The sequence below is a fragment of the Eleutherodactylus coqui genome, chromosome 4 (assembly GCF_035609145.1).
Source record: "Eleutherodactylus coqui strain aEleCoq1 chromosome 4, aEleCoq1.hap1, whole genome shotgun sequence".
In the NCBI taxonomy this organism is placed as follows: Eukaryota; Metazoa; Chordata; class Amphibia; order Anura; family Eleutherodactylidae; genus Eleutherodactylus; species Eleutherodactylus coqui.
The window spans coordinates 200,058,990-200,082,322 of NC_089840.1; the positions used below are offsets into that span (position 1 = coordinate 200,058,990).

General features: G+C 44.8%; 1 protein-coding gene across 6 annotated transcripts in view; it reads left to right on the forward strand.

The window, feature by feature from the left end:
- The window catches only part of SEC31B (SEC31 homolog B, COPII coat complex component), an 85,596-nt gene that overhangs the window by 27,453 nt on the left and 34,810 nt on the right, over nucleotides 1-23,333 (forward strand). For all 6 annotated transcript variants that reach the window (XM_066600542.1, XM_066600546.1, XM_066600547.1 and 3 more), the window contains exons 10-17: nucleotides 914-1,066; nucleotides 2,301-2,531; nucleotides 5,154-5,228; nucleotides 12,753-12,842; nucleotides 13,888-13,990; nucleotides 15,066-15,244; nucleotides 19,555-19,681; nucleotides 19,912-20,057. In XM_066600542.1, the coding sequence (XP_066456639.1) occupies nucleotides 914-1,066; nucleotides 2,301-2,531; nucleotides 5,154-5,228; nucleotides 12,753-12,842; nucleotides 13,888-13,990; nucleotides 15,066-15,244; nucleotides 19,555-19,681; nucleotides 19,912-20,057 (1,104 nt within the window). The remainder of the gene's footprint in view (nucleotides 1-913; nucleotides 1,067-2,300; nucleotides 2,532-5,153; nucleotides 5,229-12,752; nucleotides 12,843-13,887; nucleotides 13,991-15,065; nucleotides 15,245-19,554; nucleotides 19,682-19,911; nucleotides 20,058-23,333) is intronic.

Genomic DNA, 23,333 nt, shown 5'->3' on the forward strand with positions numbered 1-23,333 from the left:
GTTTTTATTTAAAGTATTAGGTGTAAAAAGCTGTATTAAAAAAAAATCCTTTTTAAAAAAAAAAAAAAAAAAGTATATTTATGCTAACATAAGGATGTGCCCCAGTTACAGGGGAACAACGCACACCCCACCCCACCCCCTGTAATAACAGTAGCGCTATGTAGCCTGTGAAGGAGAAGGCACAAGCCGTTAAAAACCTCTTCTCCCTACTTCTCTGGGTCCACAGCTGTGACTAACGGCCAGGAACCCGGGCTGCTCCTGCTTAATTGCAGGAGCTTTAATCCCGTGCCGTTCTGATATCGTCCGGGAGTAAAGTCCCGGGAGTAAGGGGTTAACAAGGCATAGGCAAGTATTTAAAATTTTTCTCCTATGACTTTTGGCCAGATTCAAGTGCTGTGTGATATTTCCTCTTCCGCATTGATGAAGGTGTCGGTGTGAACAGAAAGGTGACCAATGCTGTTTTTACCAGCAGCAGTAGGAATTAGCAGGGTGTTCAGGTCACACAGGACACGATTTCTTTCCTATGTTGGTAGTTACTCCCAGAATGACTAGCTTGCTATTACTTGCATTACCCCTGTGAGGTGCCACCCAGCTCTGGGTGAGGCACAGCTTGGAAGGCAGTTTTCACTGAGTTTCCCCGGTATTTTCACAATACTTTCTTTGGTTAAACCTCATAATAGAAGCAACATTTTACATTATGGCATGAACTTGGTGAGAAAGTTTGAAAAGCTCTGCTTATATAATACTTCTGTGACAATTCCAGCCTCCGTGTTCTGTAGCATAACAAAGCTAGTGTAGCTCTCCTCGTTCCTGCTCCTTTTGTGCTGTCTTAAGGCTCATTCTAATTTGCCAGTATCAAGCATTAAGCGGCTTTTATAATTGGTTTCATTGTGATTTTATTTTATTTTTTTAGATATCTTCCTCTTTCAACAACTTGGATCCGTTTGGGACAGGACAGTCTCTACCTCCTCTCCAAGTGCCACAGCAGGCCACACAGACCACTGTAATTCCTCCATTGAAAAAGCCTCCTCGCTGGGTTAGACGACCAGTCGGAGTCTCTTTTGCTGTGAGTTAGTGTCCTAATACATGGTTTTTAGTTTTCAGATTTTTGAGAATTTTGGTATTTGAGGAACACAAATTTATCGGCACTTATAATTACACATTTTATCACCATCCGTATGGTTCGATCTGTTTTGACCATGAAAGAAGCATTTTTTTTTTTTTTAGATACCGGCTGTACTTCTTCAGTCCGTTTTACACAGACAAGTTTTATGCCTGTTAACCATTGGCGCTCAGTACTTCTATTTACATGCTGCAGATCATTGCTAGCATGGGGATGAATGATGACTAATACAATCATTCGCCCCCGTTTATCAGCGGCTCATCGTTTGTTTGCCAAATGAGCATTGTTTTTATTCCCTTCTGCATATACTCTTCAATCAAATGAAAAACAACCATTGTTGACGTGTTATGCACCATTTACACGGGATGATTATCAATCAAAATTTACTAGTCATTATCGCTGACTCCCGGTCAGCATAAAAGCCATTGCTGGCTTCTCGTTCTGAGTAAACGCTCCCTGCGCAGCGCTTCAAGTAGAAAGTGAAGTGCAAAGAGAGAAACCCACAATCCAGCAGTGAATCTACCTTTCTAAGAACTCTACACGAGCGCTAACAAACTTAGTGGTGACCTTGGTGCTCCTTGAGTTTCTACCTGACTGTCGTCCCGTGTAAAAGGGACATTTATTGGGAATGAACATTTTGCTTGCCCAGTCATTGGCGTGTGTAAAAGCACCTTTTAGACATGCAGTATAGTTGCATTGCTCCTCCAGTTTTGAATATCCCCAGAGGTTAACCCTTTCCAATCCATTGTCTGACGTCTAAAGACATTCTGATTGAAGGCTGTACAGCTCCAATGTTGGAAGACGTCCAACAGGGTATTCTTACTGTAGATTACTGGCCGCTCTGTTGTCGGGGGGCCTCTTCAACATGTCCCATACCGCAGTACTGGCTTTAGCCAGCAGATGGCAGATGGCGCCATTGTATAATGGCAGAAAGAGAAAGCACCCTAGGAAACCCTGAATCCAAAATTGGATTGCAAGGGTTAAAGTAGAAAACTTGATCCCCACATACTTGAAGTTGTTTTTTTTATACAACAGACCCTTTACAGTGTCATTCACCGCTGTCATTATTTTCATTCTTTGTGGATTTCATGCTGATTAGCTTCCATGGTAAATATTTGTAATGCAGTTTCATAATTTTGCTATATTTTATTTTATTTATTTTTTGTTATTCTTGCAGTTTGGGGGAAAACTGGTTACTTTTGACTGTCCCAAAGCAGCGGTACAACAAACGCAAGACCACACGCCTAGTAAAGTGTACATCAGTCAGGTGACCACAGAGAAGGAATTCCTGATGCGCTCCAGTGAACTACAAACCGCTCTGCTGTCTGGCAATCTGCTGAGCTTCTGCCAAAGTAAAGTTCAAAACGCTTCACAAGCTTTTGACAAGAGTATCTGGAACTTCCTCAAGGTATTGTAATAAATAATACATGCACAACAGTTAAGGAAATTTATCAGTGCTTTTCCATGTCGCTCTAACAGCCACTTTAAATCAGACCATTACTGTGATGCCCTTGATGTAATTCATCCACTGTACAACCTTGTGTACATTGTTTGCCTGAAATATGTTGTGAGGGTTTCCCAGTGTATATCTCAAGCGGATGCCAATGTGTAGGCTTTGGGGTTTTTTTCTCTCCCTTTTTCAGTCCCCACTTCAAAGGGATGGTTATTAGAGTCTGTTACCAGCAGCGAAGTTCTATTAGGGTGTCATACTGAAAATCGCTCTGTGATGGTGACAGGTTTTATTAAAATGATGAGAACCTATTATGAACAAAGTAAAAATGTTAATTATATTTATTGGCATACAAATTCCCACTGACGGATTTCTGTCGTGTTTTCACACGGTGGAAATCCACAGAGTTATCCTGGAGCTATTAGGTTCTATTGAACCTAATCGCTTTCTGCCTTGCAATGTTCATGTTGCGGAATTCCACGATAGAATTCCGCAGCGTGAAAGAGATCGCAGCATGTTCTAATTGCCACGGAAAAACGTGTGTTGTCTGTCCCGCGATACTTCCACCGTGAGCACAGCGGAAGTATTGCGTGATTACGTGTCACCGCCAGCACGTCATGAGCTACACTGTGCATGAACGGTGGCCCACTGGAAAGGACCCTCACAGCGCATCCGGAGAGGTGGGTATGGGGTCCTTGTGGGGCGCTGTGTCGGACTCCGCTACGATATTCTGCTGGTGGGGTCTGCCACGGCCGTGGGCAGGGTGTTTTAGGGTGCTTTTACACGGGACGATCTGTCGGACAGCATATGATTGGCAACCCATCCCAGCGACAAGTGTTCATGTGCTCTTACACAGCAACAAGCATCGCTTATGAATGGAGGCGAAGTGGGCTGGACCGCCTCCGTTCATAGTAAGCTGGCAGTCATTCATAAGTGACCGACTGCCTGTTTACACGGACCGATCTGTCATTCAGTCGGTGCTTGTATTTACACAGAATGATGATAGTTTAGATTCTTGCTGTATCGTGGGAATCCAAATGATGATTGCTCCATTTAAAAGCACCTTTTTACCATTTATCATGCAATGCTTGCAGTCAAAAGTTCTCTCTTAACCCCTTAACTGCCCTACGGTGGTTTTGTGGTGGCAGTGCATGGTAGTTCTTCTGATGCACTGTTTTCTGTACACCGGAGACCGCTGTGCACCCAGAGGAGGAGGCACAAATGGTTTTTATCGATCTGCCTTCTCGATCTCCATAAACGCTGTGTGTGTATAATAGATGCTGCAACTGTAACATGACTACTTTTGGGTCTAACTAGAGGCACTGCCCTAATTGTGATAATCCGGGCTGGGTAATATACAGTGTAAAAAATATAGGTCTTCTGGGGGACACGTTAACTCACGAAGGGCTCCTATCCACGGGCATTTTAGCGTTTGTGATGCCGCCAGAGAGCTGGCAGAGATTGCGTATGCGCAGCGAGTGTAATGCGCCTGCCTGCGTATCTCACACACGTGGTCATGTACAGTGTGACTTTGTCTTTTTTTTAATTTTAATTCCCTGCTCTTTCATAGTGTGGTTGCATATTAATTGCTGCTGATACGCAATGTATTGTGTACAGACAGCGTTTGCATATGCTGCCTATGCAAAAGTACAGGGCTCGCTTTGTGCGGTACGCCGAGAAATAGAGCATGCTGCAATCTATTTTTTTGCATATGTCTACATCCTCGTGTGCATGGATCAATGAAAGTTCACTGACTTTCACTGACTCCATTCACCGCGTATCACGCGTCCGTGCAACACGTAATATGTGGTGAAAACGCCCGTGGAGAGCCTTTAAGAAAATAAATGTAAGGTATTTACTGTGATATAGCAGTTTCACACAAGCGTATTGTAATATGGAATTGTGACAGATGATATTGCAACTGTGTCTCAGTATTTGATCTGCATTTCTTACCGTTCTTACCGTTATTTTACCGGGCAAATACAGATCTGTATTTGCCTAGTGGAAAGCATTACCAGTGAATGCAAATGCGGACCATAAAACAGATTGTGGGGTGCAAACAAATCTTAAGCCCTAGTCCCTATGTAACTCCACTGACAGGTAACACCTATATGTAGATAACACGGGATTCACCATTCACAATAGGTATAAGCTGTGACTAGCTACTCCCTTCCTGCAAAATGGGCTTTAAGTAGGTCGCAGAGCATGTCTAGAACTGTCTCCCATACAACTCAATGGGTTTCCTCCTGTCCCTTTTGTGAATGGCCCATGAAGCTGCTGTAAAGTTTTGCTCTAAATGCATTTAAATGGAGCTCAGGAAAGATGCCCACTCCCATAGTCGGCTACAGACAACAAAATAAAAAATTCTAACAGAAAATAAAAACCAATTTGAAAAATAAAATGTTTCTCTATCTGGTTTTACTTAATAAAAAGAAGCCCACAGGTGATATTCCTCTGTATTTATGAAACCGTAGTATGCCTGTAATAGTTAGTGGATCTGTTCATGACACTGCTTGGGTTTGGGGGGTTACCAGCCTTTGTTTAATTCTGTTGTATTTACTTAATCCTCTTTTATTTCAGGTTAACTTCGAACAGGATGCAAGGGAAAAATTCTTAAAATTGCTTGGCTATAGCAAGGAAGAGCTGGATAAGAAGGTCGGGTTTGTTGTGTTAGATAAATGTTTACAAGAACTCCCCTTTTCTAATATAGATCAGGGGTGCACACCATGCAATTTGGAATTCACATGCAGCCCACAATGCCTTTCTGTGCAGCCCCAATCATCTGGAGACAGAAATATCAATGCATGAGTGCCCACATGTAGTTTCCATGTCAGAGGAGTGGCACATAGCAGGGCAACAGGAATGGATAAGTGCTAAGGCTGCTCTGTGTAGCCATGTCTGGGTCCTATATATTAGGACAAGTACTAGGGGTGCATTGTGTAGCCATGTCTGGGTAGCTATATATTAGGACAAGTACTGAGGGTGCACTGTGTAGCCATGTCTGGGTCCCCTACATATTAGGACAAGTACTAAGGGTGCACTGTGTAGCTGTGTCTGGGTAGCTATATATTAGGACAAGTACTAAGGGTGCACTGTGTAGCCGTGTCTGGGTCCCCTATATATTAGGACAAGTACTAAGGGTGTACTGTGTAGCCATGTCTGGTTAGCTATATATTAGGACAAGTACTGAGGGTGCACTGTGTAGTCATGTCTGGGTCCCCTATATATTAGGACAAGTACTAAGGGTTCACTGTGTAGCCATGTCTGGGTCCCCTGTATATTAGGACTAGTACTAAGGGTGCACTGTGTAGCCGTCTCTGGGTCCCCTACATATTAGGACAAGTACTAAGGGTGCACTGTGTAGCTGTGTCTAGGTAGCTATATATTAGAACAAGTACTAAGGGTGCACTGTGTAGCCATGTCTGGGTAGCTATATATTAGGACAAGTACTGAGGGTGCACTGTGTAGCCGTCTCTGGGTCCCCTATATATTAGGACAAGTACTAAGGGTTCACTGTGTAGCCATGTCTGGGTCCCCTGTATATTAGGACTAGTACTAAGGGTGCACTGTGTAGCCGTCTCTGGGTCCCCTACATATTAGGACAAGTACTAAGGGTGCACTGTGTAGCTGTGTCTAGGTAGCTATATATTAGAACAAGTACTAAGGGTGCACTGTGTAGCCATGTCTGGGTAGCTATATATTAGGACAAGTACTGAGGGTGCACTGTGTAGCCGTCTCTGGGTCCCCTATATATTAGGACAAGTACTAAGGGTGCACTGTGTAGCCATGTCTGGGTAGCTATATATTAGGACAAGTACTGAGGGTGCACTGTGTAGCCGTCTCTGGGTCCCCTATATATTAGGACAAGTACTAGGGGTGCACTGTGTAGCCATGTCTGGGCCCCCTATATATTAGGACAAATACTAAGGGTGCCCTGTGTAGCCATGTCTGTGCCCCTATATATTAGGACAAGTACTAAGGGTGCCCTGTGTAGCCATGTCTGGTCCCCTATATATTAGGACAAGTACTAAGGGTGCACTGTGTATCCATGTGTGGGTGCCCTATATATTAGGACAAGTACTAAGGGTGCACTGTGTAGCCATGTCTGGTCCCCTATATATTAGGACAAGTACTAAGGGTGCCCTGTGTAGCCATGTCTGGTCCCCTATACATTAGGACAAGTACTAAGGGTGCACTGTGTAGTCATGTCTGGTCCCCTATATATTAGGATAAGTACTAAGGGTGCACTGTGTAGCCATGTCTGGTCCCCTATATATTAGGACAAGTACTAAGGGTGCACTGTGTAGCCATGTCTGGTCCCCTATATATTAGGAGAATAACGTTTCTTGAACTGTTTTGGCACTACAGAAATGAGTATGAGTTAGAGGCATCGTATATACATGTGGCCCTCTCCATTTGTAGTTTATAGGACTTGCGAAACTCTAGACCGTTACCTTGACATCCATCATCTACAATGGAGAGACACACAATAGGTGGGAGTCCTGAAAGGGGAACTTTGATTTATTATGGGATGCACCATAAGTGTCTCAGATGGAAATACTCTTTCGGCCTTCGGTGGTGGTTCAGTATGGAAATGTGTTCCTCGGACCAGAAAAAGTTGTGCACCCCTGTTCTGATGATTGAATTGTAGAGACCATGATAAGACTTAGTGTTTGAATGTTTTTGGTCTTGGAGAGAGGGAGGTCGATGGCTGTTGGCAAAGGAAATAAGCATTGCCGTACGTTGTATAGCAAAGAATCTGGCTTGTTAAAACCCAAAAATGCCTGATGCTTCCTTTCTCCAACTGCACATGTTGAGATACAGTCTTGCTGCCGCACACATGCATTAGATCCTCGGGGGTCATTTAATGAATGTGTATTACAAACTGAAAGGGCCACTCTGGTGCAAACACATTTCCCATCACCTCATTGCCTGTCCTATGGATATTGCAGTCCTTTTCCTGCAGTGCTGCCTCCTGCCTGATAATTATCAGGCACCATCTTGATGCTGAGATATCTACCTGCTTACTTACTCTACGCTCCAACACTCCCATAATGCATTACCACAGTATCCCATAACCAGCTACTGCCATTACCATCTCTGCCTGCTGGTAGGACACTGCCATTACCTTCTGTATTTTATATTCACGTTAATAAACTACAGACCATAATTATACAGTCAGGAGGATGAGCTCTGATATCTTTCATTATAACTGTGTGACCTGAACCTTTAATCACCAGTAGTAACTGTTATAGGAGTCTCTGTCTCCTCCTATGAAGAGCTTGTATGATGGAGTCACTGTAATATCACTCAGGAATTACGCTGACTGAAATACTGACTTCTTGAGAGAATATAAAGCCAAGTAATTCTCAGGTGGTCAGAATGAGATCACATGACCCTACAGAAGAGAAGAACTCCAGGAAGTAGTAACTAATTACTGATAGAGTAACTAACCAATGTAATACTAGCCGGCTTACATATACTGGGGACTAGTTACGAAATGAATGAAATTAATTAATTTTATTTATTTATTTACCAGACTAGCCCTCTAAAAGCTCAAGTTGTCTTTGCTGTCCAACATTAGCCATTGAGGGCGAATGAGGACACTGGCCACCCACCCAGCATACATATTAGATGGCTGATTCACTGAATTGTTCAGAGCTCCATTGTAACTTTTCCCTGCAGCTGAGAAAAGGCCGCATGCATGGTAAAATGCTGCTGATGTAACGTTCCCCTCCCCCCCAACCTTTTCTTGTTTCCCGCTAGTAGTCCATTATATCTTGGGGAAATGACTATTGGGTTTTCAGTTAGGCTAAGTAAACCTCACGTTCGGGCCAGGACACACGTCTGCATTACAGACGCAGAAATGCAGCTGTAATATGCTAGTCTGAACCTGGCCTAAAGGGTTTTCTGGCCCAATACTACTGAAGACCTACCATCAGAATAGGATGAATCCTCAATAGCAGTTCGGCAGGGGTTCACCACTTGGGACCCCCACCGACCATTTTAAAGTAGCTGTGCGATGACCAGAAGTGTCAAAATGCTATCTGCAGCTTGGTGGCCCGGTATGGAAGTGCATTGCTCTTCCATTCACCTCAGAGAGTGAGCGCTGCACTACCATACCATGCCACTGCAGTTGGCATTTTCAGCCCACTGGCCAGTGCACACCTACTTCAAGTCAACTGGTTGGTAAGAGTCTCAAGTGGTGAAGCCCTGCCAGTCTATTGATGACCTATTCTGAGGAGGATAGGCCATCAAAAGTATCAGAAAATCTCTTTAATGGTACAATGCCTCTAGGCTGCCACCTATTAGAGTGCTTTTTAAATAAGGTACAACTGAGTGGCGATGACAGCTGTTTACTGAATGCGGTGGAACGCATCGGAGATCTCTTCCGGCCGCCTCTATCCAATCACAGTAAACGGGCTGATTGATTCTCGCTTACTTACCCTGTTGGGTCCCGTGTTTACCTGGGATGACTAGCTACAGTAATCGCTCATTTGAGCGATTATTCATGCAACTGCCGGTACGCGTAGCAAAACTGCGAGACAGTGACTTGCAATAATGCTACCTTCTAATAGATGGCGCTCTAGAGGCATTGTAATTACCTTGAGACATTCAAGGACAGAATTACTCTGCAGATTAGGAAATGACTGACTTGCACATAAATTCTGGGTAACTTGAAAACTAGGACTGTTGAAAAAGCTCTTTCTTTTGATTTTGTGACAGTGAAAACATTCAGACGGTGCTGGATCTAAGGCTTTTTATCCACAGAGACATATATTCTTTCATCTTGACAGTGTGAACTCACAAAGATATACATGTCACTGTGCTGGGGACCACAGAGGACATAAATCAGACCGTAAATTCCTTAGCCGGTACACACGGATTAGTCCATTGCTTTGTAGCACAGCGGAGAGATATAAACATGCTGTAACACCGCCAAACATAGTCCTGCAGCAATTCATCAGCACAGCACTTTCCTTGTAATGCTATCCAGCCCAGCAGAATTTAGATGCAGCTGACCTGGAGATTGGATGGACTGCACTGATCCTCATAACGTCATCTGTCACTGACTGCCTGCAGTAGGAGTGCATCTAAGTAATAAGACTTTGTGTGCTCCTATACATATATTCTTAATCCACTTATTATCTAAAGGGTCACGCCACTGAAAACACATTTTTCTCTCTGTGCATCCCTCAACTGATTAACTGTTACACTCTGGACGTCTCCTGTGTATATAGCATATTAGATGGCTGGATTGTTATGCTCTCCATTGTAACTTTTTGGCGCAGCTTCTTGATGCTGAGATTTCTACCTTCTCACCTCCTCTTCGCTCTAACACTCCCATTATGCATCAACACAGCATCACATGACCACCTAGAACAAGTACCATCTCTGCCTACTGGGAGGACACTGCCATTACCCTCTGTATTCTTCAGTCCCCTAAATAAGCTGCAGACTATAATTATACAATCGGGAGGATGAGCTCTGATCTCCTTTATCATAACCGTGTGATAGCAGCCTCTAATCATCAGCAGTATAACTGCAATGGGAGCTTCACCCCCTCCTATGAAGAGCTTGTGTGGTAGAGTCCATGTAATATCATTGCACAAGAAGTATACTGATTTGAAAAACTGACTTCTTCAGAGAATATAAAGCCAAGTAATTCTCAGATGATCTGAATGAGATCACATGACCCACCTGAAGAAGAAGACTCTAGGAATTTTCAGATAGAGCGGAATAACTAACCAAGATAATAGTAACCAGCTTGTATATACCGTGGGGCTATTTGCATAACGAATTGGGGGGAAAAAAATCACAACTCGCTGGAGTGGGTCTTTGTACAAATACATCCAGTTGACGAGTCCTACGGGATGGCCATGTAGTGTTTATGGGCGGCCCTACCAACTAGTGGGTTTGTCCATTTCAGCCAAAGACCTTGCTAATGGGTGCATAATGTAAACAAGAATTGACAGGGTAAAGCTCATTCTACTACTAATATTTGTCATAGAATACCACCTGTCTAACACGGCAGGCCGTCGTCATTCTGCTCCGACAGTACTGCATTAGTTAACTACATATGCATAAAAGCAGTAGGCCATATATTTTAATATAATTGAACAGGCTGCTTCTGGAGACAACATCGGCGTGAGAATCGCTTGTTAGGAAGTTCTTCAATTGGATTTTCATGGCTAAGGAGCCATGCATAGAAGCCTGATGTGTGAGTAGGAATGCTGTAAAGCACTTTGTAGTTGCAGCAGTGGAAAGTGTTTCTGTGCAAAGCAGCATGGTGTATTACTTTGGCAGTCTGCATCATAGTCTTGGACCATTTGAGTAGACGCTCACGAGCCATAATCCCGACACAGGTGCAACTAGTGTTGGACAACATATGGACACCGGACCATGGGCTGTCCAATATACATGGACACAGCACATTTCACATGGATTGACATGTCCTAAGACATAGAACTTGCCTTGAGTGTTTACATGCAGACCATGCCATTGGCTGCAGCCGTCTGTGACCTCCCGTACACAGGCTGACTGTAGCCTGTAAAACACCAGGCACGGAGGAGCAAGCACTGGCACAGGAGATGCAGGGAGCTGGGAGAGGCGAGTGTTGGCTGTTATGTTGTTGCATGGAGAACATTTTATTAAATTTTTTTTGTTGTGTTTTGTTTTTTTTTTCTTGGACAAGCCCTTTTAAGCGGGAGTGCAACAAGTTATCCACACATGGCGTATTTGGGGCATATTGTCCACCATGAATTTGTGTGTAGAAAAAATGATCAAACTACTAACAACGACCTGTCCGTCTGTGCGTGCATGAGTGGGTTTGTGAGTGACTTACATGCTCCGCCCCCAATTACATGACGGTCTTGTAAGCACATGACTGCTGTCCGGCTAGGTGTTCGTTAATGTTCCATAGCAACCGAGGCTGCAGGCGTTTTTTTTTTTTTGTTTTTTTTTTAAGTTCGATTGTAATCTGCACAAGAATGCAGGAACTTCGACATCCCTATCATATGATAAGAGGTGGACCATGTAATTCCCACACTGGCGATGAAGGCTCTATAATGATGTCGCCCTCATTTGATCAGGGGCGGAGCATGTAAGCCATTCACTCGGGATGATCGTCACCATCATGTGATCAGGGGCGGAGCATGACAGTGACATCATTACAGTTCCTTCATCTCTAGTGCTATGCTGCTTCTGATCCCTGTTGTATCGGACAAACTGTGTGTGTGAGTGAGACATGCATGTAGCACAGCTGTGTGGAGCATTGCGCCACCAGAAACACTGGTACTATAATTTCCTAATAATTAGGCCAAAAAATAGGCCAAGTAGTTGAGATTTAAAGGGATACTCCTTACATTATATTAGAGGGCAATACCTCACTGTACATAGTGGCTGGGAGCATGGAAACACCTGAATGGACTTTTGGGCTGTTTCCATAGAAGTGAATGAGAGGTATGGAAATGTAGTTTCTATGGGACTTATGAAAAAGGCCTAGCTCACTGTGCTACGTCTAGAACTGCTGCGAGCGTTATGCAGAGTAAGGCAGCCCATTCAGCTAATTACGTACTCCCGGCCACTGCAGACTGCCAGGCTGAGGAGGTCAAGTCTTGCGATGGGTAGAAATGCCATAAAAGTGCGAGATGGGAATCTTGTGTACATACCGCAGAGAAGTCCACTTTGTAAATTGACCTGCGGTGTGGATTATAAACTCGCAACATGTCAATGTATGCTGTGGACTTCACCCATTTAAATGAGTAGGAGGAAATCTGTAGATTTTGCTGCTAAATCATTGTGAATTTTACTTTGCGTAAAATGTTTTGTGTTGATGTACTCCGAAACGTTGTATCATCACTATTATATTACACCTGGCAGCCCACACTATCCAGACCCCCACAGCAGCGTAGGAAGGGTGCAAACAGGACAAGTACTGCAAGATGTTTAAAGGACATTGAATGAAGATTTAGATTTGCCTTCTTCTATCTGTGACATTCAGCAACGTTTCACTCTGTTCACAATTACTTCTGACTTCCAAACCATTTCAGTTACATACTTTTATTATCTTGTTTCTTATGTACTTTACTCAACAGCAATATTTGTATACAATCATTGCATGAGTTTAAATCTCCCTCCTGTGCTGAGGCATGAAATGCTGCTTTTTTTGGTCATCAGATCGCCATTGCTTTGGGGGATGCTTTGCAGAATAAGAGCCCGTCAGAAGGCGAGGATCTTGCCCAGAGTATCCAGTCCGTGTCTAGCCAGGTAACATGTTTTTACTGCAGAAGTAGAGAAACTGGACCCTCCAGACTTGCGTCATCGGCCTGTCACCCTCCCAACCAGAAACCTGCTGTACACTGACTAGGGGCAAAAACCCAGAAACAGTCAGGCTGGGCTCACACGAGAGTAAGATTACTGTGTATTGCGTGTGCAATATGCGGTGATTTGCAGGCAATCGAATACATTGCCTTACGCAGTTCCCCTCACATTTGCGTGTAAGGATTGCGTAATACGCAAGTGCAACATGTTCTGATTTGCCATGTATTACGCGCCAGAGAGCCCATTGTTCTCTATGGCACATAATCCACACCGCCCATACGTAAGTATATTATATACACCTATATACACACCATTACAAAAAGACAGCATGGAAAATTTAAGCAAAAGAATAAAAAAAACAGGAAGACTGCACACAACAGCATTCGTGAGATGCGGTATAATATCTCTGCCATACGCGGTGATAGGCCGGCTCACCACCGGATCTACAGCGGGAAAATGCTGCGTGACTCGCACATGGTTTTACGCATATGGCCATGTGAACCCGGCCTTAGGCTCTGCCTTTGGCTAATCTTCCCAGTCATGTTTCAAGGCCTGTAAAAAGGTGAGATATTGACCAGTAGTAAAGCTGCTTTGAAATAGGTGGCGCTGCAGAGGCATTGTACCGTCTGCCACTTGATAAAAATTGTCTCACCGCTTAATGCAATCTTGAGTACAGTGGAAGCCGCCCGATCCACAGCCCTTCCACAATTAACATTGCGGAAAGTTCACAGCTGATGCGGGAAAAGCAGGAGTTTCAAAAAATCATCTGGATTGCGCATGTGTGACGGCGAGCCGTGCGGACCATCCGCAGTATAGAGAAGATACAAAAAGGCAGGTACACACCGATGCCACTGCTGCCAGGGCCGGATTCCGCATGTGGAATCGGACCTGCCCATGTGCAGCGGGCCTTAATGCTTCTTTAATATAGCCTAGTTTTGGTCTTATGCATACATGGTAATATTGTCTGATATTTTTTTTTCTTTCTTTAAAGGCATCAAGTAGCTTTACTGGGCAAACTGCATCCTCTTCCTCCTCCATGGAGTTTTTTAATCTACCTCCTCAGGAGACCAAGTTTGATATCCCTGTAACATCAGGTATGTGCAAATGTAAATGTTTTGCACCAGGGTTATGACAGATCTTAACCCCTTAGGATATGTTCACATGGTTAGTTTTAAGTGGAAGCCGCATCAAATCCTGCAAATCCACGTGTCCTAGTGCTTTTAGTAGGAATTTGTTCCACATGTTGATTTGAAAAGAGGCTTAATCAACATCTGATCTGCAGTGAAATGAAGTGTAGATCTATGGCTCATTTTGTAGATTTTGAGGCAGAATCCACAAAGAAAAAAACATGGTTTTCACTTTCTGGATGTAGCTTTAAAGGGCTTGTCTAGCAAAATTAAACGTTTCTATATCTACTTCTATTCCTATCTCTTTTTAAGGACTGGGCTCAGGTTAGGCTTCAGGATTGCACTTATTTTTGTTGTCGCTGTTTGGGTAACTATTGTAAATTCTATGTTTTATCTTGTACTGACTTTTAGTTTATTATGTCCACACAGTAAGCTAAATTCAGAATTCTGCTGGATTCCTGAGAACGGCGAGTGGTACATTTTTGGAAGGCCAGAGAAACATTACCATTGCAACCAATGCCCCTTTAAAACCGGGCGATTCTCATTTGAATGAGCGCACGAGTGGGTGATGTCATTGCTGGTTTTTGCCTAATCGCGGTATAGCCACACTGAAAAAGGCAACCCCATGTCGGTACTAACCCTAATTAAGTAGCCCTAAGAAGGACATTCTACCAACAAAGTTATTAAATACTAGGACTAACCAACAGCAATCAATTCCTACCCGTTTCACAAAGCAATGTATGTGGGTTCATAAGGGATCAAAAGTTGAGTAGGGGTTAAAAAGATGTAGCACCAGTGCGCATTATGTGTGTATGTACATTTCTGTATATAGTTTCCATTTTTCTAATGGCCCACTGTAAAGAGTAGAGCGAGGTCCTGACTGAATCTGCTGCACTCATGAGAATTAATGCTCCTGCCTCCGCCTGCTCTTGTCTCCTAAGTAGCTGCTGCTGTATAAGCCTGCATACATCTTTCTTCATTTATTACGTTTCATTCCTGTTTTTGTTTACATCTTGCATTACAGTCTTTGTTACTCTTTCAGACACGGATGGCCTGATAAGCCAGGCGCTGTTATTGGGAAACTTTGAAGCGGCTGTGGACTTGTGCTTGAAGGATGGTCGTTATGCTGATGCCATTATATTGGCTAATGCCGGAGGGGAAGACTTGTTAAGAGAGACCCAACAATGGTACTTTGCTCGCCAGAAAAATAAAATCACTACGGTAAGGAGACAATATCTTCTTATTACAGAAGACACATTTCCATAATGAACCGTTAACATTAGCTTGTCTTATCGAGTGCTGCAAAGCCTGAGAGCTTTTATACATAACCAATCGGCCACTGCTGTTCACAGAAACAGGTATTTCTACTTCAGGAATTGGATCTCCGTTGCTGCTGTCTTGTGTGCATACATGATGCTAAAGTATGAAATGTATGAAAACACATGTGCAGATGATACAGACACCAAACAAAAGCTCAGCGCTTCATGCTATTTGCATAGCTCATTGTCGTCTTCTGCTTCCTGGACTAAGCAAATGGCGAGGACGCACTATGTGATTGGTAAAGATCTGTTACATTCTGTACTATGATCAGAATTGTTCCCTTTAGCTGCTTGAGCATTTTAATAGTTAACTGCTGGATTATATAGTTACATTCTGCTTCAGAGCGTGATGCATATGAAACCGCTGCCCATATGCAATGTGTTGCGTTCTGGACAACGTATTATACGCAGCCAATACAAATGTATGGGGATCACACTGCGAAGCATGCTGTGATTTATTTCTCTTACGTATCGGTACGCAGTGTCTCCACGCCGGTGTGCATGGATCAATGAAGGTTCATGGACTTTCATTGACTCCATTCACCGTGTATCACGCGTCCATGCAATGCACGCATAATACATGGTGAAAACACGGGCCTGAGCCCTAAAGCTCCCCACGGGAGAAAAGCTGATTGTAGCTAGCACTTGGACTTGTCATAATCATTGAACTGAAAAGACCAGGTGTCAGTTGCAATCAGTGTGCCTTTACTTCAAATTACCAATTACATACAGTCTCCTGTGGAAACGGCACCAAGCCAATCCTAAAAGTCCAAAGGATCCTGTCAGAATTCAACAAACCCAACCCTACCCACAGGTCTGTCATTAGGCAGTCCATGAGCACCTAGGGATTCTGGAAGTTGGTCAACAGGACCCTTTTGTCAAGGTGCTTTCTTGACAGAAATATGCTTGACGTATCCTCTCCAGAACTATGGTAGCATAAGCCGGATGATGCCCGTGTGGCAATCCTTCATTTGCCCTGCTGTCTCCCATTCCTGGAAGAAAGAGCGGAACCATCCCCAACAGGAGAATACTCTCAGAGGAGCCCTTTCTTGCCATATGTTGACTATAGATACCCCCCCCCCCCCAGCCTTTTTATGCGGTACATGACATTCTCTCCTAATTAGGTTCAACCTACAACATTAAGAAGAACAGGTCTTTCTTTGTCTGTATTGAGACGTGCTATGGGTTGCCAGTTCTCAATACAACTCTGATCTCTACCCTATGGCAGAAGGGATCAATGCTGACCTCCTCATTGACTTTGACAGAGTGCTCAAAGAAAGACCGTTATTGAATACCTAAGTCAAGAGGGGACTCAAAATGTCCTTTTAAAGGTCTTCTAATACCTAGGCGTTAAGCCATCTACACCTGGTGACTTTTTGAGCCGAAGCCCATTCATCGCCAGTCTAACTTCCTCTTCCCTGATCTCTTCTGTCAAAAAATTTTAAGAGCTATGTCATCCCCTGACTCAAGAACAGTTTTGGCCAGGAAAACAGACATCTCATCCTAATCGAGATTCTTCTTTCTCAGAAGGTGCAAGTAAATCAGTCCTGTGACGACTTTACAATTATCTCACATTTTGCAGTTTCATGTAAATGTTGGGTGAGTGGTACTGCCCACTGATGCATGCCTAGTATACTGGCACCCTTTTAAGTAAAGGTTTCACTCTGGAGATAAACATCTCGTTTTGACTGGAGGTAGCCATGAGGATGAGTTTCCTCCTCAGGCCTTGATACAGGTGGTACCTGCTCAGAATCTTAAAGGGGTTGTCCTGCGCCGAAACAGGTTTTTTTTTTTTTTTTCAATAGCCCCCCCCCCCCCCCCCCGTTCGGCGCGAGACAAACCTGATGCAGGGATAAAAAAAACAAAAACAGATAGTACTTACCCGAATCCCCGCGGTCCGGCGTCTTCATACTTACCTTGTGAAGATGGCCGCCGGGATCTTCACCCTCGGTGGACCGCAGGGCTTCTGTGCGGTCCATTGCCGATTCCAGCCTCCTGATTGGCTGGAATCGGCACACGTGACGGGGCGGAGCTACGAGGAGCCGCTCTCCGGCACGAGCGGCCCCATTCAGCAAAGGAGAAGACCGGACTGCGCAAGCGCGTCTAATCGGGCGATTAGACGCTAAAGATTAGACGGCACCATGGAGACGGGGACGCCAGCAACGGAACAGGTAAGTGAATAACTTCTGTATGGCTCATAATTAATGCACAATGTACATTACAAAGTGCATTAATATGGCCATACAGAAGTGCTTACCCCCACTTTGTTTCGCGGGACAACCCCTTTAAGGCTAGAAAGGGAAGCTGGCAGAAGAATTTTACAACCCTGGTCTTGAACCTCTCACAATACCGACTTACTGCTACAAAGATCCAGTAATGATACCTGGCTCTGCCGAAAATCCTCTATGGACCATCTTATCTTTGATTCCAACAGAAGTCACAAATTCAGCCTCCATAGGCCTCTACATATTCGGGGGGGGGGTCTCTGCAACATTAATAGAAAACAAAACCGGTCAGTGGTTGGAAAATTTCACCTCAACAATGGACATGAGTTATTTTTGAAAGAGGAAGCCATATCATCACCACTCTATCTCAGACCTAAAGCTCCTTTTTCTGGTCTGGGGTGTGCTGAATGTGCACATCCACAAGACTAGCTGTGCTATTAAGTGTGACACTATTGTAAGCCAGCCTATCTTGGAAGCCTCCCCTGTCACCAGTTCTCATGACTGTTAAAGTGACCCCCAAAGATCACCTGACGGCTGGTGAGAATAAAGATCCTTCTTGTCTCGCTTGCTTTGGGGACCGCAGATACTAAATAGCTGAAGCTCTTGTCCTTTCATGAGGATATCTAGGATCAGTCACCTCCCTATGTCTAACTCAATCTGTTGGCATTCAACCTCTGCAGTAAAAAGGACAGCCACTCCGCTGCATGGCTCGGCCGGAAGAGACCACAAAGATGGACCAGACCTCCCCTCCCTCTTTGCCTTTTGTACAGTTGCCAAATCTATTGTCTGCTTCAGTGCAGCCAAGAAGATCTGGCTGCATGCAGCACCTTATCTTCTGTCCCAAAACCATGCAGCTGGGAGGAAAGTGGGCATTTGGGGTTCCAGGACTCCCTGTGGAAACAAGAGGGACAGCAGGGGTCATACCGTTTCCATCACTTGCTGGACCAGGACCTGTTTTATCTTTAATTTATTTAATGTTACCACTCCCAGAGGGCAAGCCAAGGGCGTCTTCAGCTGACTAAGGCTGGAGACGCACACCAACAACACCTCAACCAAGTCCTGTAGCATTTTTTACACTATCTGCTTTAGCGTCTGTAGCTCTGCCCGCTTCAGCCACTGTAGGATTTGTAGTTCCTCTGACCTCCTTCATAGCAACAGCAGGACACTCAGGAGGGGTAGGAAGATCGGCAGGCCTGGCCACCACCCACTGCGTTGCCTCTACACATCACAGGCGTTTCAGGGACATGGGCAGGTCAACCAAGCCGCCAGAGATGCAACCCTGCACTGAATTGCCCCAACCCCAAACTGGGTGGTGACCAGCAGCGCCAAAAGCTCCCAATGGATTGTGACCCTTTATTCTGCTTTTTACATTGACTGAAACCTTCTCTGCCTCCTTAACTCCGCCGTTCTTACTACTAGTACAAGCTGGTAGGGAGTTTGTGGCTGCATTAACACTATCTTCCTCAGTCCACTGCACCAGACCCACCACAGAGCTCGGACCTAGGGGCATACCAGGGCTAGCACCCTGATTTGACTTTGCAGCCATACTAGAGTACTTGGTGACAGGAATGTACCTTTCTTGAACAAAGGCTTCATTCTTTTTACCAACTGGTATCTCCAATGGCTCTTTGGTCCTGTTTAAAAAAACAAATGGAACAGATTCAAACTGAAACATTCATTTTTTTTCCATCATTGATTTCAATGGGAAAAAACTTATTTGTTAAAATGAATTTAAACTTAATTTTCTCTGTTCCAAAAAAAGGACCAAAGAGACGGAAAGCCCTAACCGAGCCCAAACACAAATGTGAATGGGGCCTTAGTTGTATTGAGCTGTTTAAAATAGTTTTTGTTTTTTGCAAACAACTGAAAGTTTGTAAGTTTAGCAAATAAACCTAATTTCCAGTGGGTTTTGAATAATTTTAATTGCAACAGTAATACCTAATTTGTAAAGGTTCACTTACTGTAATTATTGTTGTCCTGTTTGCAGCTCCTCTCTTCAATAGTCCAGCACAAGTGGAGGGATGTGGTTCTCAACTGTAACTTGCAGAGCTGGAAAGAAGCATTAGCATTACTGCTTACATATTCCAAACCAGAGGAATATGCTGAGCTTTGTGGTAAGCACAAAGAAATATTCTACTGCTTTTATTGCGTTGCCTGCAGATCAAGTAGTTGCGCTGAATGTTAAACCTTATCCCCTATCCTCAGGATGGGGGGGGGAGTAAGTAGCTGACTGGTAGAGATCCAACTGCAGGCTGCAATTATAGGTGATAGAGAAAATGTGAGATATGATTTGAGTATTGGAATTTGTGCAAATTTGTTAACCGTACAAGTACTTTGCCTTTAGATACTCTTGGAAACCGCTTGGAATCCGAAGGAGAAGGCAAGATGTCCTCTCAGGCTTGCTTGTGCTATGTTTCTTCTGGAAACGTGGACAGGCTGACAGAGTGCTGGGTCCGAAACCATAAAACCTCAACTTCTCTTGCACTGCAGGTAAGAAAAGTGACGTTGGTGGGGGAGCGTGCGTGCGCGTGCGTGTGCGTGCGTGTGCGTGTGCGTGTGTGTGTGTCAGTCAATTTCAGTGGTAGTGCCATTAGTGTAAACTTTTAGTAAATGGCTTTAACATTTTATAAAAAAATAAATGTTCCAACAATAAATTGTTTCTCGTCCATTGCATGGGAGGACGCAGCCTAGGACCATAGTTATAGTTACTGCCACTAGGAGGTGGACACTAAGCAAAGAAAGTATTAGCTCCTCCTACTGACACCAAGCTAGCCAGTTTTAGCTTATTGTCCACAGGAAGCAGACTACTTCCTTCTGTAGTTTTTGGACCCCCCTGATCGGAGGACTTCAGGGCTGGCACTAGACTCCCCCTGATCACAGCCAAACCCTCAGAAGACAAGGAGGCACGGTCAGTATTAGTTTAACCTCTTCCACCAGCCATAGTGACTCCTACATTGAAGCACTTGCTTCCTCAAAGGCAGACGAGAGGTGGAGGGTACACGGCTGTAAATCTGAAGTTGGACTCTTTTCGACAGAAAGGTAAGTCTTTTCTCTGGCGGGGCAAGTATCCTCCTCCAACACTCTATTCTTCTGGAGCCTTCCTCTGCCCCTATCACCCCACAGGTGTCTCCCTCTTCCTCAGCACATACCTGTTTGCTCAAGGCCTCCTCTGCTACAAAATCCACTTTCGGGTCCTGTTTGTTCCTCTCTGTCAAAGCATGTTGCTTTCTGCTGCTGAGGATCGTTAGTGCACCTCACAACCTCCTGATTCCTATTCCAGGTTGTCATCAGCATCACAGCTGCACATCCACATCAGCCCAGTATTGGGTAAGCTCTACTTAGTGCCAAGCTCCCTTTCTCCTTTGCTCTTCCTGCAGCACTCATAGCAGCAGGCAGATTTAAAGATGCAGTGTAGCCATTATGCCCCAACTGTCTTTCACCAACACGGATGGCCAGTAAATCAGCGACTGGCACTCATTCTGTCCAACCTCCTCCATGTGCTGAAGCGAAATGGGCACGCTCCCTCTCTTGGGCAGTATCCAAACTTGCCAAAGCGTGCACCGCCATCGGACAGACTGGACCGCTCTTCTCATCAACCACCACCAAGCATGTCTGACTATGATGATTTTGCCACACACGGCTCTCCACACGGTAGATTTTAGAAACTGGCTAGGCCTCCTTGAGGCATCCTTCCAGCCGTCCCACCCCCACCCCCGTCCCAGCCTCAGGTGGCCCCTGATGCTGCATCTTTTAAGGACCTACAGGACAAAAAGCTTGAAACCCTTGCAAAGGCTTCCTTTTGAGGCTGTGAGTTTAGCACCTTGTCCTGTATTTGCCTCTATCTAGGTTATTGACGTCAGTCATAGGAACTCTCAGCTGCATGGATCTGGTATCTGGGATAGCTCACCTCCACTCTAAGGGAATAGTGGCCTTTCCTACCTCAACCACATTGTGGGAAAATCTCCAACTTGGTCTTCACATCAGTCTAGACACTTTGCCCCATTTTTTGCGATTTCCTACAAGAAGGCTTGGACTTGGGACTGGGCCTTAGCTTCCTGAAGGGTCAGGTTTCAGCATTGTCTGTTCTTTTTCAACGTTCTCTGGCCTCAAAGTCAGCTGTCCATACTTTTCTACAGGGAGTCGCATCGCTCCATACCGTTCTCCTGTCACTGCTTGGGACCTTAATCTGGTACTGGACGCGCTGCAGGTTCACTCTTTTGAGACGTTGCTGACCAACCCAGCTCGTTGTTTGTCCTGGAAGTCATTGCTGCTAAAATGGCTACCTTACATCTACAGGGTTTCTGAGTTAGTAGCCTTGTTGACCAAGCCTTCTTTCACTGACTTACATCAGGACAAGGTGAACCTATGTCCCATACCCTCCTTCTTACCTATGGTGGGTCTGCCTTCCACATCAATGAGGACATCATTTTTGACTTCCTTCTGTCCTTCAGCTATGCACCCGAGGGAATCCTCTCTCCATAAATTGGACTTGGTTTGATCCTTGAAGATTTACCTCTCCCAAACGTCGTCTTTTAGGCGCTCGGACGTTGTTTTTGTGATATCCGACTGCTCGAGACGTGGCATAGCGGCTACCAAATGCATTATCTCACATTAGATCAGATCCACAGTAGTGGAGACTAGAGATGAGCGAACATACTCGTTTAGGGCGATTTCGCAATCGAGCATCGCTTTTTTTTGAGTAACTGACTACTCGAGCGAAAAGATTCGGGGGGGTGAGTGGGGGTTGCAGAGGGGAGTGGGGGGGGGGGGGAGAGCTCCCCGCTGCTACCCCCCCCCCCCCCCCGCTCCACCCTGGCGTCCCCCGAATCTTTTCGCTTGAGTAGTCAGTTACTCGAAAAAAAGCGATGCTCGATTGCGAAATCGCCCTAAACGAGTATGTTCGCTCATCTCTAGTGGAGACCTATCACACCACAGGCAGGTAGGCTCCCTTCCATGTTACTGCACACTCTAATCAGGCGGTAGGTGCTTCTTGGGCGGTACGCAACGGCGCCTCCACCCTTTAACCCCTTGAGTGGCACGCCCGGAAAATTTCCGTGGACGAGCTCCACTGCTCATAGCAACATAGCCCGGAAGATTTCCGGGCTATGTATCACTATGGGAGCTGCAGAGCACAATGCCACAAGCTGTGGGAGTGTGCTCTGCCTGTACAGACCCACACAGAGCAGTGCAAGGGCTTTGAAAAACCAGCAGAAGATATTGCCGACATGTCGGCAATGTCCTGCTTTGTTTACAAGTTGCCATAGAGACCATCAGCTTGTCAGAAGCAAGCCGATGGTCTCTGTGGCACGGAGAGCTGGTACTTGGCTGTCAGAGGACACCTAGGTACCTGCTCTTACAGCAGAGATCAGAGAAAACCTCCGATCTCTGCTGTGTTAACCCTTTACATGCTGCAGTCTATGTGACTGCAGCATGTAAAGGGCTGTCACTGCAGCATGTAAAGGGCTGTCACCATCGGACCCCCGGAATGTGATCAGGGGTCCTAATGGGTCCCTGTGGAAGTCCCCTAAAGGGACAAAAAAAAAAAACATTTAAAAAAATTAAAAAAAAAAAAAGTAAAAAAATTAAAAAAACACTTGTCTCCCTTTACTTTGTAAAAAATCAAAAATACAATCACACATGTGGTATCCGTGTGCGTCGTAATGACCCAGAGAAGGAAGGTAATACATTATTTAACCCTTTAATGACATGGCCCCTTTTTTTCTTTTTTCCCCATTTCTTTTTTTCCTCCCCCCTGTTTAAAAAATC